The sequence below is a fragment of the Carcharhinus amblyrhynchos genome, chromosome 20, assembly GCF_965287045.1.
Source record: "Carcharhinus amblyrhynchos chromosome 20, sCarAmb.v2.hapA, whole genome shotgun sequence".
Taxonomy (NCBI): Eukaryota; Metazoa; Chordata; class Chondrichthyes; order Carcharhiniformes; family Carcharhinidae; genus Carcharhinus; species Carcharhinus amblyrhynchos.
In genome coordinates, this window is record NC_137343.1 from 15,445,204 (window position 1) to 15,460,391 (window position 15,188).

General features: G+C 42.1%; 1 protein-coding gene across 4 annotated transcripts in view; it reads left to right on the forward strand.

The window, feature by feature from the left end:
* The window catches only part of LOC145355777 (acyl-CoA dehydrogenase family member 10-like), a 77,334-nt gene that overhangs the window by 11,461 nt on the left and 50,685 nt on the right, over window positions 1-15,188 (forward strand). For 3 of the 4 annotated variants that reach the window (XM_080208133.1, XM_080208136.1, XM_080208135.1), the window contains exons 3-9: window positions 1,606-1,815; window positions 3,665-3,798; window positions 6,735-6,923; window positions 9,188-9,346; window positions 9,898-10,057; window positions 12,759-12,900; window positions 13,605-13,673. In XM_080208133.1, coding sequence (XP_080064259.1) covers window positions 1,620-1,815; window positions 3,665-3,798; window positions 6,735-6,923; window positions 9,188-9,346; window positions 9,898-10,057; window positions 12,759-12,900; window positions 13,605-13,673 — 1,049 coding nt within the window. In that variant the 5' untranslated portion in view covers window positions 1,606-1,619. The remainder of the gene's footprint in view (window positions 1-1,605; window positions 1,816-3,664; window positions 3,799-6,734; window positions 6,924-9,187; window positions 9,347-9,897; window positions 10,058-12,758; window positions 12,901-13,604; window positions 13,674-15,188) is intronic. The other variant, XM_080208137.1, reaches the window with a different exon arrangement.

Genomic DNA, 15,188 nt, shown 5'->3' on the forward strand with positions numbered 1-15,188 from the left:
GATGTGCAGGTTAGGTTGATTAGCCATGCTAAATTGCTCCTTAGTGCCAGGGAGATCAGGTAAATATGTGGGGTTATGGGATAGGGCCTCAGTGGGATTGTGGTCGATGCACATGCGATGGGCTGAATGGTCCCCTGCATGGTAGGATTCAATAATTCCATGATTTATAAAGCTGGGACACTGTACTGGTGCAGGGACATTATGAATGGAGTATTCAGTTAGTACAGCTTCCTCATCAGTTTAGTGAAATAGTGGTTAAAACATTTCAAATCTAAATTGCCCCAGGACCACAAAACAATTACATGTAAGAGTGAGTGTCAAAAGTATTCCTTTCTTTGCATTTGTATTGTATGGGTGGATGTGTCTTTAATATATTTAATATTTTTTAAATCCCCAAAATATGTGGTCTTTGGATCATAGTAAGATCTACATTTGATTCAGCTATTTTAATTCAGTCGCAGTCTGTTACTGTCAGGGCAGCTGTATTTACTACATCACATAAGAACATAAGAAATAGGAGCAGGAGTAGGCCATCTAGCCCTTCGAGCCTGCCCCGCCATTCAATAAGATCATGGCTGATCTGTCGCTGCTCAGTTCCACTTACCCGCTTTCTCCCCATAACCCTTAATCCCCTCTCTTATCAAAAACCCATCAACCCGCGTCTTAAAAATATTTAGCGAGGCAGCCTCCACCACTTCAACGGGCACCGCTAGATTGTTTATTCTATTACTATCAGATGTAATCAAAGCATGAAAGTATGAAGAGAAATGATATAGAGCTGTTGATGGGTTGGAATTGAGTGAGTCAGAGAATTTATAAATAGCAGTAAATACCTGGGAGTGAGATAAAGACTAGAATCTACTTAAGAAAATTAGATTGTCAGGTATGGGATTCTTTCTGTTGCCTTTTTCCTAAAAGTGGTGATATCTTGTCAATTACACTGAGTAGAATTGTCATCTTTTGCTGAGGTCAAAGCTGGATAAGGTCTTGGTATGAGTGGAATTAAAGCTTCTGATATTCATAGGACCCCTATGTGCAGAAAAGACCATTTGGCCCATCGGGTCCGCACCTGACAGAGTATCTTACCCAGATCTACTCCCTTAACCGCACACATTTCCCATGGCTAATCCATCTAACTTACACATCTTGGGGCACTAAAGAGCAATTTAGCATGGCCAATCCACCTAACCTGCACATGTTTGGATTGTGGGAGGAAACCAGAGCACCTGGAGGAAACCCACGCAGACTCCAGTCACAGTCACCCAAGGCCAGAATTGAACCCAGGTCCCTGGGGTGATGAGGCAGCAGTGCTAATCACCATGCCACCTTTGCTGTTTTGCTTTGCTATTCCAGATACCGTGATGGCAATAAGAACACAAAAGCACCCATTAAGTCTCTGAGCCTTTCAGTTCCATGCCAATTTCCCTTCTCCTTGCTTTTCTTTTCCTGATTTTAGCCAGTAGGGCATGGAAGTATTCCAGTCTACAGTCAGGAAGTATTCCTGACTGTAGAAGCTTCAGCTTCTCAGGATGGCCATTCAGAATAGAAATATTTGCTGTGGTTTGTTTTGCAGCAGCATTTTTATTGTCGATTTTCTTTTCACAGCGGTACCCGCCAGCATGTCTGTCACCAGAATTATCCATATTCCGCAATATTTCTTGGCCAAATCACGGAAAGTTGTGCACCTGTGCAGTCATCCACATGTCTCAATGTGGATCTTATCTCGATGGAAACACTCCAATGCTCAGCGGTACAAGGCTGTGATTTTTGACATGGGTGGAGTTCTGATTCCTTCTCCAAACACATTTGCTGCTGGTGAGTAATTGTGCTGGATTTTTATTTCGTTTTTTCATTAAATACATCACAAATTTTTTAAATGGAATAACATATATAATCCCTACAGTGCAGAAGGAGGTCATTCTGCCCATTGAATCTACACTGACCACAGTCCATCCGTAGAAAGTGCTTTCTAGCTACTTTGACTGAAACAGAACTAAGGAACGTAGCAAACAGAAGAATTTACATTTCATAATCTCCTACATACTAAAAATGACTTTGTGTACAGGTATTCCGTTCCCCCAAACCTATTCCCATAACCACTTATATTTATCCTGCTAATCCCCTGACACTAGGGTAAATTCAGCAAGGCCAATCAACCTAATGTGTTATCTGAAAATGGTCGCACAAGAATGATTACTACTCCCTCATGGTTCAGTGCAACTATTAAGATGGTAGCCACCATGCCTGAATTAACTGATCTCATCTGGGATTATGGTTGGGGCCCAATCTCTGCTGGAATTGGAAATGTGCAGATGCTGGGAAGAAGACTGCTCTGTTCAATGAGAAACAAAGGAGACATGTCCTGAAAGCAGTGCAGAATCAGGAATGTTGAAGCTCTGAAGAAAGACTGGAGAAACCTGGGCTTTTCTATTTGAAATGAAGTATCTGAGAATGGTTTTATCAATGTCTTAGATAAGGAGATGGCAAGGTAGATACAGGATAGTGCTTTAAGTTAAACTGAGTAACGTGAGGAATCATAGGTTCAAATTAGTGAAAGGTAAATTTTGACAAATAAAAAGAAATAGCTCTGCACACAAAGTGATTAATATTATCAACCATGGACTCATTTGAAATAACAATTGGACAGTGAAAAATGGATGTATACAGTCTCATTTCATATGCATAAACTAAGGTAGGTTAAATGACCCTTGCAATCTTCTAAGCATTAGGTTTGGCTGTGGTGCTGACTACGGTTGAATAATTGCAGGACTTTTAAAATGCATAATAGATTTGCTGTTAGATATAATGGAACACAAGTTTGCATTTATATATGTTGTAGGATCAGCTGACAGATGGTGAGATGGGTCAAAGGTTGCCTTAGCAATTCTGTATTCCTTATCTCAGCTGTACCCTTATTAATGAAGAAATGAGTTGGCGCCAAACATTTCTTCGCACAGAATGAAGCAGTCTGACGGACAGACTCATTCCATGGCTACTTTTGCACCTTTCTTCCTGTGGAGTCTCAGTGTTATAGTGACAAACGAGGAACAGGTTCTCTGCTTTTTTAGCTGGGCAGGCTTGGGGGAACAGAATATCTGTACACAAAGCCATTGTTAGTATGTAGGAGATATTGAAATATTGTAAATTCTGCAGTTTGCTACGTTCTTTAGTTCTGTTTCAATCAAAGAAAGCACTTTTTACAGGACTTATAGCTCCTCCACTTCCAATATTCTACAATCTGTGACCTGATTTGATTTGATTTGAGTTATTTTTGTCACATGCATTAGTATACAGTGAGAAGTATTGTTTCTTGCACGCTATACTGACAACGCATACCATAGATAGGCAAGGAAAGGGGAGTGTGCAAATGTAGTGTTACAGTTATAGCCAGAGTATAGAGAAAGATCAACTTAATACGAGGTAGATCCCTTCAAAACTCTAATGACAGCTGGGAAAAAACTGTTTTTGAGTCAGTTGGTACATGACCTCAGACTTTTGTATCTTTTTCCCGATGGAAGAGAGTATGTCCGAGGTGCGTGGGGTCCTTGATTATGCTGGCTGCTTTTCCGAGGCAGCAGGAATTGTAGACAGTACCACCAGATGGGAACTGGTTTGAGTGATGGATTAGGGTTCATTCACAGCCTCTACTCTTTGCATTCAATAGAGTGGGAACTGAAAAATTGTCTTCAACCTGGGTGGATCTGGAAAACCATATTATCAGGAGAGAACTGTGTTGCCTACGACAGCTGCATGCATGGAAAATTGACATTCGAAGAATTTGTAGAAGTGGTGACTGCAGTGAGTATTGTATATTGAGTCTGATGTCTCAAGTTTAATTAATGATTCTCCCTTCTCCCCCATCAATTTTCTTCCCTCCTGTCTGAGGATATTGACTGCCGTTGCAGTACTCACCATGGCTCTCTAGTTCCCTTCATGAGACTTGTTTTGTGTGTTTTTTTTAAATTAAATGACCAATGAGCCAAAGCATGAAGCAGCTTGCAGTGCAGTAATCGAACATAGCAACACAAAGCAATGTTTTTATTATCCTGTTTGATGCTCAGTATGTTGATCCCAGCTGGGTCCATAAATATGTACTTCAATCAAACTTAGTGCTCTACATTGGGGAACAGTTAAAAACAGTCAGCTTTTCTAATATGCCCATAAATGGCTTCCTGCATTGTCCTCCAGACAAGCACAACCTTGATTTTAAAATTTGTGTCCTTTTTTTAAATCCTTCCATTGCCCCACTTCTCCTTAACTCTGCCTTCTCCAGCTTCAGGCCCTCGAGATATCTGCGCTCCTCTAATTTTGCCCTCTTGAGCATTCTGATTTGAATTGCTCTACCTAGTGCCCGTAAGCTGTGGATTTCCCTTCCTTGACTTCTCAAATTTGGTTTCCTACTCTAATAGGTCCCTTAATACCTAATTCTTTGACCAAGCATTTGGCCATCTGACCCATATCTCACATGGCTCGGTTGTATTTTGATTTATAAGGCTCCTTAGGTTTTATTACATGAAGGGTGCTATATATATGTTGTCATGCTTTACATAACCTATTAGTTCACCCCTAAATTGTCTGTCTTTTATTGATGGTGCTGTGGTCAAGTTGCAATCGCGATCCTAAATGCTCATCTTCCCCTGCATTCCTACTGTGTTGAAGTTAGAATTCAGTGCATTGTCTACCACTTTAATACATTCTATTTCAGGACTTCTGAACTGTGTAGCTCTTTGCCTTTCTCAGTCTTCCCAACCTCGTAACAGGCTTAAAATCTAAGTTTGCCATCACCTACCATTACTATTTGGATTACCTTTCTTCAGATTTCCTGCACTCTGGCCTTTGTCTAGAGATTCCTGGTTTAAATCAATAATGATTTACAGGTAATACAGATATGAACTGGAAGTGCTTAATAAGGCATGACATTTTTTCTCTCACACAGAAACAGTTCATTGATCATGTTTACCTTTCCTCTAAGTGGCTGAATATAATATGAATGTAATATGTTATTCTGGATGTAGACATTTAGAGACAATAGGAAAAGGAAAGCAAATAATAAATACCCCATGTGCAGTATTTTATCCATTTCTGGTCACTTTACTTCCAAAGGACATTGAGTTACCCTTGAGAGGATGCAAGGGCAGCAGTAATTCTGTTTTGTCGTTGAAGTTGAACTTGGAAGTGGCAGGTGTCTGAATCAACACACATGTATATGAACTGCCACACCAAACATAACAGGAAGATCCGAGGATTGATGCCTGTCGGTGCTGGGGCAGCACTGACACCCATACAATTGGCCTCACTGTGCCTGGGCTTAGGGAAGGAAAAACTACCAGGCAGAGTTTCCAGTACTGTAATTGCGTATGTAATTATGTTAGGTGACAACAGGCTTCTTCCAGGAGTTCCTTCCTGCACACTCATTATGTAGGCTCACATCTAATGTGCAACTACTTGTCAGAAAGTACTAGTGTCAGTGTTTTCAGGAGGGAAGGTCGAAAGACCATGGAGGGAAGCAAGCTCTTCATCTTGTTTTCCACTGTATGTTTTGCCTATCCAGCTTAAATCCATTTTTATCTGGGGTGTCTGAAAATAAGGACAAATTTGATGAGTTCAGATATTATCATCTCTGTATCCCATTTTTACAGCATTTTAGCACTTTTACAGCCACCCCCGCTCATGTGGGGCCCTCTGAGTCCTTGATAGTAGGATTGATTATCCCGGTAAATCATTTTTTTGCTTCCTCTGTCTATTACTGGTCATGTATCTGCTGTTTCTGAGACCTCTGCATCTCCTTTTGGTTTATTATTGCCTTGCATTCAACTAATGTTTCCTTCCTTCCTTTTTCTCTTGTCCGTTTCTGCATCCATTTTAGACATTTCCATTCACATTGCTGGTGTGTAACCAGCCATTAGAAAGTTTGAATGGCCTGACCTTCCTGTGGGTGAATTGCCCAACTTGCTTGGCCAGCCTTCAATTCAACTCCAGGCTGACAGCAAGGCTTGTATCGCAGTGGCATAGTGGTTAGCACTGCTGCCTCACAGCACCAGGGACTCTGGTTCGATTCCTGGCTTGGGTCACTGTCTGTGTGGAGTCTGCATATTCACCCCATGTCTGCGTGACTTTCCTCTGGTTGCATTGTAGGGATTCTATGCTCCTGTTTCCTCCCACAGTCCAAAAGATGTGCCAGCTTAGGTGCATTGGCCATGCTAAATTCTCCCTCAGTGTAGCGACTGGGGGATTTTCATAGTAACTTCATTGCAGCATTAATGTAAGCCTACTTGTGACACTAATAAATAAACTTAAATTGTTTCTGAAGCTTAGGATGTGGGGGAATTATAAACACAAATTCTTAACCCACCAGCAATGCATTGCACTTCAAAGTCTCAGCCCTGTCTTGATCCTTCTGCATTTCCTTGTCGCCCTTTCTTGTCTTATTTATCCTACCCTCAGTTTCTCTGGTTTTGCACACATGCATTCTCTCTCCTTTTCATTCCCTACTCCTAAATTACCACCAATCTCTCACCCTTAATTTTTCTCTTAGTTCTGGTTCCCCTGCCAGCTTCGCTCAGACAGGTATTATCTTGTTGTCGTTCATGTTCTGCCTTATCTTAATTTTTTTCTTTCTCTTGTATACTGCTTCTTACTCTTACCATTTCTCTTGCTTGCCTTTCTTTCGGTAGTTCACTCTCAAGCTGTTTCTCCCTGTCCCTGACTCTTACTAGCTTTCCTTTTCCCTGCAGGATCAGACCCCTGACTTACTCAAGTCCTGTTTACAAGCGATAGTAAGTCAGCAGAATTATCAGATTCCTGAAACTAGGGATGTAGTCCAGTGTATCAGAGCAGAGGGACTGCAGACTGCTGTGCTGACTAATAACTTCTGGTGCAAAGGCCAGAGCTTCTTGCCTGTGGAGAAAGCTGATTTTGATGTGGTGAGTACAATTTATCAAGCATTCTGGGATTTTACTTCTCTTCATGCATCTCTTCTGTGGTTTGGTATGTGAGGTAGAACTATGATTAGATATACTTATTGACACAACGTTGCCAAACATTAGCACTTAGTGCCACAGAGTAGGGGAGAGATTCTGCATCAAGTCCTGTTGCACTCATTTCCTGATCTGAATTGCATTGCGTAGGGCAACACCAGGTGGAGTGTGTGATGTCGCTGAGCAGTAGGGAGGGAAACTGGGGCATAAAGGTTGGCACAGTGCCAGGCATCCGGCTTCAATTCCAGCCTGGGTGACTGTGTGTGTGGAGTTTGCACATTTCCCCCTGTTTTTGCGTGGGTTTCCTCCGGGTGCTCTGGTTTCTTCCCACAGTTCAAAGATGTGCGGGTTAGGTAGATTGGCCATGTTAAATTTCCTCTTAGTGTCCCAAGATGTGTAGGTTAGAGGGATTAGCTACAGTAAATGTATGGGGTTATGGGTGAGAGGGCCTGGATAAGATGCTGTGTCAGGGAGTCGGTGCAAACTCGATGGACCAAATGGCCTCCTTCTGCACTGTAGTGATTCTGTGATTCTATTATATGTTGTCAGTCTCTTAGTGGACAGGTGCAATGTTGTTAGTGGTAACTTGGAAATGAGGTGTGAACTTACCTTTCAGCTCCATCTGCAGGGGATGAAAATTCAAAATTAAAAGGATTTTCACTGAATGCTGTCTCAGTAAACATTGTACTGTTGTCCAAAAGATGGTCTTGATGGATATTCTTGCTTGTCCTTCTTGAATACTGCACCACCATCAATGGGAAATGTTAATTCAGCAAAAACGTGTCTGTTCATGTTTATTTTTCAAAACCCTACAACTACCTTGGTAAGCATCGTCAGTTTGGATTTCTATGGCACTTGTCACAAAAAGAGATGTCAGGAGACTTTACTGGGAAATCAGGTGTTGGAAGTTGAGAAGGAGAACATTCAGGGAGCTGACAAGAAGTTTGAGTTTACTTATTATTGTCACAAATAGGCTTACATTAACACTGCAATGTTATTATGAAAATCCCCTAGTCCGGCACCTGTTCGGGTGCAGTGAGAGAGAATTTAGCATGGCCGATGCACCTAATAACACATCTTTCAGACTATGGGAGGAAACTGGAGCACCCAGAGGAAACGCACACAGACACGGGGGAACGTGCAGACTCTGCACAAACAGTGACCCAAGCTGGGAATTGAACCCTGGTCCACTGTGCCACCGTGCTGCCTAGCACTGTGAAGACTGAAGGAGATGGGGAGAGAACTAGCAAGATGAAGCAGCAATGGAAAGGTATTCTGGAGTACAGAGGCCTAATCTTTGGTCTTTTGGACCAAAGGAAGAGGAGCGAACCTGCCTCCTGGAACAGTGCGGATGGATGATTGCAGGGGTAGAATTGATTAAAACCACGATTGTTTTTAAACTCTGAACCAGGAACAGGGGATGGATGGGCAGGAATCTGTATGAGGTAGGATGCAAGTCTTGGGGATCTGGTTGGTTTGCCAATATTCAGGGAGGCTGTTGAGGATCATGTTGGAATAACTAAGCCTTAAATTTTTGAAGATCTATGAGGCTGGTAGAGGTGTGTTGCTTCTGTTATAAATGACTATGGATTGGGCTGTAGTAGTCCCCCTGCTGATATGTTATGCAATCATACTGTGGTAATGAGATTATGTATAATTTTTCAAGTTGCATGCTTAATCATCATATGAGTGTGTGTGTCATATGAGTGCAAAAATGACACAGGTTTTTTAAATTGTGGGCAGTAAAAATTTAACCGAAATCTTCCGTCCTTGTTCATGGCTGGGATTTTCCAATGCCACTGATGGTGAATAGAGTTTTGGCTGGAACACCGCTCACAGTGGGTCCTGCCACAGATGAGACCGGAGAATCCCACCCTATGTGTTTGTAAGTCCCCTGGGGGTTATGAATAGATTTTGTCACACAAAGTTTTGAAAGCCTGATCTGTTTTCTTGTTGTTTGACTGCCACACAAATAAGGATGCTTAATAGTTGAAAAAGCAGACTTTAACTGAAAATTTTGTAAAGGTACACCAACCAATCATGATGACTCTAAACCCTGTCATTTGTGCAGCTCACCAAGAGATCAGCCGCTGATCAATATAACAGAGACAAGTGAGCACATTGTGAGGATTGGTTGTAGAAATGAATTTGGTTTGAAAACTGAGAACTTTACCTTCACTGCTTTCTTACTGTTTCTTCAATGTTTGCAGATCGTTGAGTCATGCCGTGAAGGTATTAGCAAACCAAACCCTGCAATCTACAAACTCTGTTTAGAACGTCTGAGGGTCCACCCTGAGGAATCAATTTTTCTCGATGACAGTGGACTAAATGTGAAACAAGCAGCTCAGCTCGGAATGTATACTATTAAGGTAAAGCTGTCTAGAGATAGTTGATGGACACAGAAAGATAACTTGCAGGGTCACAGCACACAGTGAAATAGTGATTGGAGAGACAGGTACAGTATAAAGGCCTCATTAATTCTGTGTCAATTAATTACTTATTTAATGGATTTTCTTTTCTTCCTCCAAGATTTGAGAGCAATTTTCCCTCCTAGGGTGAGGTTATACAATCTACCTCAGACTTTGGTCAACTTTATTTATGAACTGGACAGTGACTCTCAAATGGGTATTCAGCTTTTGACACACCACTGGAACCTGATCCCCTATACGTGCTAGTGTATATTCAAGATCAACATTTAGTAATCAGGAGTGAAAACAATAGCTTAAATCTTCCCAATCGAGGACGATCAAACCTGAGACCTTTTTGGTCTGAATGGTGGTGGACTGGGTAGTGCTTTTAGTCATGAAGCCAGTGGAGAGTTTATAATTGCATTTATGTTTAAGTTTATACTGCTGCATGGAGAACCAGGAGTCACCAGCTGAACAGCAATATGGAAAAGATGTTTCATTTTAATTTCTAGGTTAAAGACATAACTACAGCCATTCAGGAGTTGGAATTAGTGCTGGGGTTCCCATTGCTTGGATATGTGCATGATACACAAGCTGTTCGTAAGGGCATGGAGATTCCTACAGATCGTCTGAAGGAATACCTCCAGGTCACTCTGGGGCTAAGTTCAACAGGTAGGTTGTTCATCCACCAGCAACATGCAGCAACCCAAAACGTTACACCAGAAATATATGTATTTGCAGAATAATTTCATTGCTGTGAGACACTTAGTTTTGGAATGACCCCTGGTTGGATAACTAAATGGCCTGATCTGATTCATTTTAGCATGTCACTCTATGAAGTTATATACGCAGAATTTTTTTTTTATCGATGGGATATCGCTGGCTAGGCCAGTATTTATAGCTTATCCCTGAGGTCAATTAAGAATCAACCACATTGCTGTGGATCTGGAGTCACATGTAGGCCAGACCAGATTTTCTTTCCTAAAGGGCATTAGTGAACGCTTTGTTTTTACGATAATCGGCAATGGTTTTATGGTCATCATTAGATGTTATGAATTAATAAAATGTAGCTGAGGAGGTCACCTTAGATAATGCCTTCTTTCCTCCTGGGATTTCAGTTATTGAACCAGAAAATATTTGAGATCCAGTGCACACTTTCCAGCTTGTTGCAGTTTGTGTAATAGTGCCTGCACAGCGAAAAGTTTGAGAGATACCATCACCTGTAGCTCTCTGGTATTTCAGTAGATGATTCACAGAAACTTGAAACCAACTAACATTTTGCTGCTGCCGGATCTCTTATTTGCAATTTGCGATTTCATCACTCCTATGTTTGTCAATGACGAAGTTAAGTTCAAGATAAGGATGAAGGCCTCTAAGAACCATTGTTTAATCACCCATTTTTTCGGGGCCTTGGCAGCTGAGTTGTTTGAAGAGAATTGGAAATCTCTCTGGTTGGCTGCTGCGGTTTCATTAGTCAGTGTCTCAGAGCTCTGGAGGGTGTGATAAAGTTTGCCTCAGCAATGAAGTGACCCAGTGGTCGATCCACTGTCTCATATGCATCCGGTGCCACCACAGTCAAATTGCCCAGCCAATGGCCAGCCCAACCCACTATGTACTTGAAGAATGGTTTTTGGAATAAGGGCCTGCAGGATGCTGGTGTGCATGAAACTGTTGTGACCTTCAGGAGAGTTTGGGGAAACACTAGGAGGGATCAGAAACCATTAAAATGTCAAACTGGAGCCCTGCAGCGTTTGAGTGTGCCATCTGGTATCTGATTTTAAAAGCAGCAATAAACAATTGGAGTATTGCATCTAGTTCTGGTCTCCGGATATTAGGAATGATAAGTGGGTTCCTGAAAGTGTTGCAGAGGAGATTTACCAGAATGGCTTTTGGGATGGGGGAGATTTAGCTACAAGGTTAGTATGGAGAAGCTGGAGTTGTTTTCCTTGGAGCAAAGGAGACTGAGGGGAGATTGCAGAGGTGCACAAGATTATGACATATTTAAGGCAAAGTAGATGAAATATTGTTCCGATTGACGATACAAGGAATAGGGGCCATAGATTTACAGTTTTAGGCATGAGATGCAGAGGGGAGTGAGGAAGTACATGTTTAAGCAGCGAATGCGACTGACATCTTGTTGAAGTTGTACAAGACATTGGTAAGGCCACACTTGGAATACTGTGTACAGTTCTGGTCGCCCAATTATAGAAAAGATATTATTAAACTAGAAAGAGAGCAGAAGAGATTTACTAGGACGCTACTGAGATTTGATGGTTTAAGTTATAAGGAGAGGCTGGATAGACAGGGACTTTTTTCTTTGGAGCATAGAAGGCTGAGGGGTGATATAGAGGTTTATAAGATAATGAGGGGCATAGATTAGCTAGATAGTCAATATCTTTTCCCAAAGGTAGGGGAGTCTAAAACTAGAGGGCATAGGTTTAAGGTGAGAGGGGAGAGATATAAAGGGTTCAGAGAGGCAATTTTTTCACGCACAGGGTGGTGAGTGTCTGGAACAGGCTGAGAGAGGCAGTAGTAGAGGTGGGTACAGTTTTCTCTTTTAAAAAGCGTTTAGGCAGTTACATGGTTAAGATGGGTGTAGAGGGATATGGGCCAAATGCGGGCAATTGGGACTAGTTTAGGAGTTTTAAAAAAAGGGCAGCATGGACAAGTTGGGCCAAAGGGCCTATTTCCATGCTGTAAACCTCTATAACTATAATTGTTTGGTTAATAGTTTCCTATTCATTGTTGCACAATGTCATGCCTTTTATTGTATATTGAGTTACTGCCCAGTTGTCCATTTTGTTTACCATCAGTACCTTTTAGTTCCTGTGGGAAATTTCATTTCAAGGTAGCAACTGCAGATTGCTTTTTGCATATACTCACTCACTCCCTGCAACCATTTAAATATTTCTTCCCAGGAGGGAAGCAGCAACAAGGTGACCACACTTAACCAAGTAATGACATAACTTGGATGCCCAGGATTGGAACTTACTGCACTTCCAGATAAAGGGAGTAATACGAACATGCATGCCTAATTTCGAAGGGATAATGTGGTTCTCTTTATTTTAGTTTTGATAAACGGGTTATTAGAAAGTGTCGAGGTTCTTTACATTTTTGAGAATTTGTGTCTCCAAATGGGCTGAACTGATCCCCAAAGCATCTCCCTGTTTGAGAAGGTTTGATCTACTGTTGGGGTGTTTATGCATTAAATGTTAAGAGGTGTCCACCTCTTCTAAACACAACCAGGCCAACACCAGATGTTTCTCAGAGAGAACCAAAAGCCTATCATGCTTTCAAGTAGTAAGGTAGTTTTAGCAGTCCATCATGCCCCTGTTTTGACCAAGTTTAATTGAAGTGCAATGTCTGGTTTCAGAGCCTTTGACACTCCGGCAGTTTATTCACGGTCAGTCCAATCCTACATACCACGTGCAAAGTGGCAACCGACAGCTGGTCCTGAGAAAGAAACCACCAGGAGAACTGCTACAATCAGCGCATGCGGTGGAGAGAGAATACAGGTGCGTTGTCGATAAAATGGAGTGAGCCTCTGTGCCTGACTAAACTGATGATTCCTCTTCACTCAGTGAGCCGAGAGTTCAGTTTTTAACCTGTTGTCAGATGCCAAGAAATTCAGGCTCATTGGGCCATCCATTTCAGAAAAATAAAGCCTTCTACTCTCAACTTATTAGGTAACTGTGCTGCCTGGTTTTAAACATTCATAATCAGGACAATCCCAAGTTTGATTCCCATCTATGCCAATTCAGTGGCTTTCAGCCAGATTGTCACATATGGCTTCAGTGTCCCTGGAATTGGCTTCAGTGTCCCTGGACCAAGGTTGGGGAATTTAGACAGGTCTCCCCACTGCCAGAGAGGCAAGTCTGCCAGTTTGATCTGAGCACCGGGCTCCCCACTCTTCTGCATTGTATATGTGTGCACTGGTTAACAATGAGTTCATCCATAGTTGTGATACCCCTGACAGTAAGATACCCTGCCAGCACTCTGCCTAGGTTTGGGCGAATGTTTTCAGTACCCAGTGAACTAAATGTCAGCGAAAATGAGCACCTTCAGGGGATGAGAAGAGAAGATTGATTAAAAGTAGAGCAGTTATACTGTTAATTGTGCTCCGTTTGGAATTATTATTTCAGTCAACTCATTGCCAATTGTGTTTTATTAAACTTGAATTAAAGTTCAAAATTTCATTTTTACTTCATGGTCCACTCAGGGTGATGAAAGCTCTTTCAGCCATGGGAGTTCCTGTTCCCAGGACACTTGCCATCTGTGAGGACCCCAGGTAAAAATTCAAACTCCATCATTGCATGTGTATAAGTATGTGTGTATCTGTAACATGGCCATCAATAAGTGGTGTGGTAAAGAAGGAAACTCTGAAGAAACAGGTTGCGCATGGAAGCTGGACATTTCAGATTTGACCCCTGTAGTCTGGTAGAATCAAAGCTTTTAAAAACAGTGCATGGAAATTAGATCTCCAAAATAATGACAATTAGCACCTTTATATTACATGTTAAATAAACAAATAGTAAAATGCCCCAAGGCGTTTCACAGAACATTATCAGACAAAATGTGGTCCAGTCTTGGTGGATATGAACACAAAACACAACATTCAACACTAAAACAGTATTTTGCAATTAGATACTAAAAGGATAACTGGGTGGCAGGTGGACAGATTCAGTTTTCTGATGCTGTTGAAACATATGAAGGGGTGGCATGGCAGCACAGTGACAGTTTGCACCTTTATATTACATGTTAAATAAACAAATAGTAAAATGCCCCAAGGCACTGCTGCCTCACAGCGTCAGTGACCCGGGTTCAATTCCCAGATTGAGTCACTATCTGTGCGGAATCTGCATGTTCTTCCCTTGTCTGTGTGGGTTTACTCCAGGTGCTCCAGTTTCCTCTCACAGTCTGAAAGACATGCTGGTCAGATGCATTGGCCATGCTAAATTCTCCCTCAGTATACCCGAACAAGCACCGGAATGTGGCGACTAGGGGATTTTCACAGTCACTTCATTTCAGTGTTAATGTAAGCTTACTTGTAAATAAATAAACACATATGGACCATTGTGATGGCAGCAGTTGCCAAAGCAGTGTGGCTGGAGATCCAACTGGTTCTATCCAAGCAGCAGCGGGAGCTTGTGCCTTGGCATCAGGAGGTGGGTGAGTAAGTCCAGGAGGGCGGCGTAGAGCCCAGGCTCTACTGGCTGATGTAACTTGATCACCTGGAATCAGCCTGTAGCAGTTGCCACCTGAGCTGTACGGCCTGAGCCAGCTCTGCAGCCTGGTGCTCAGGTCAAACTGGCAGACTGGCCTCTCCGCCAGCCTAGGCTGCCTGCTCCCTATGGACCCTCGTGCGTCCAGCAATGAGCTCTGTTACCTGCCCAACAGCCTGGGCCTTATGGAACAACATGAATGTGAGTACTAACTGCCTGAGGCAGCTGTGATCTCTCCTCGCAATCTGGCTCATAGTGCTTTCTTAGAGTTTAATAACTTAAATAACTTTTATATGTAATATTTAATAACCTTTTTGTGATGTGATAACTAAAGCCCAACTCTCAATGAGGCCTTAAACTTTGTTAGAGTTCTTTATTCTTCCATGAGATGTGGATGTTGCTGGCAAGGCCAGCATTTATTCAGAAGAAGAGTCATATCAGACACGATGAATTAATCATGTTTCTGTCTCTACAGGTGCTGTCACACCTGTTGAGTTTTCCAGCACCTTCTGTTTTTATTCCAAAAATCATTGCCTTAATTTCCCTTGAGAAGGTGGTAGCGATCCACCCTCTGGGCATCT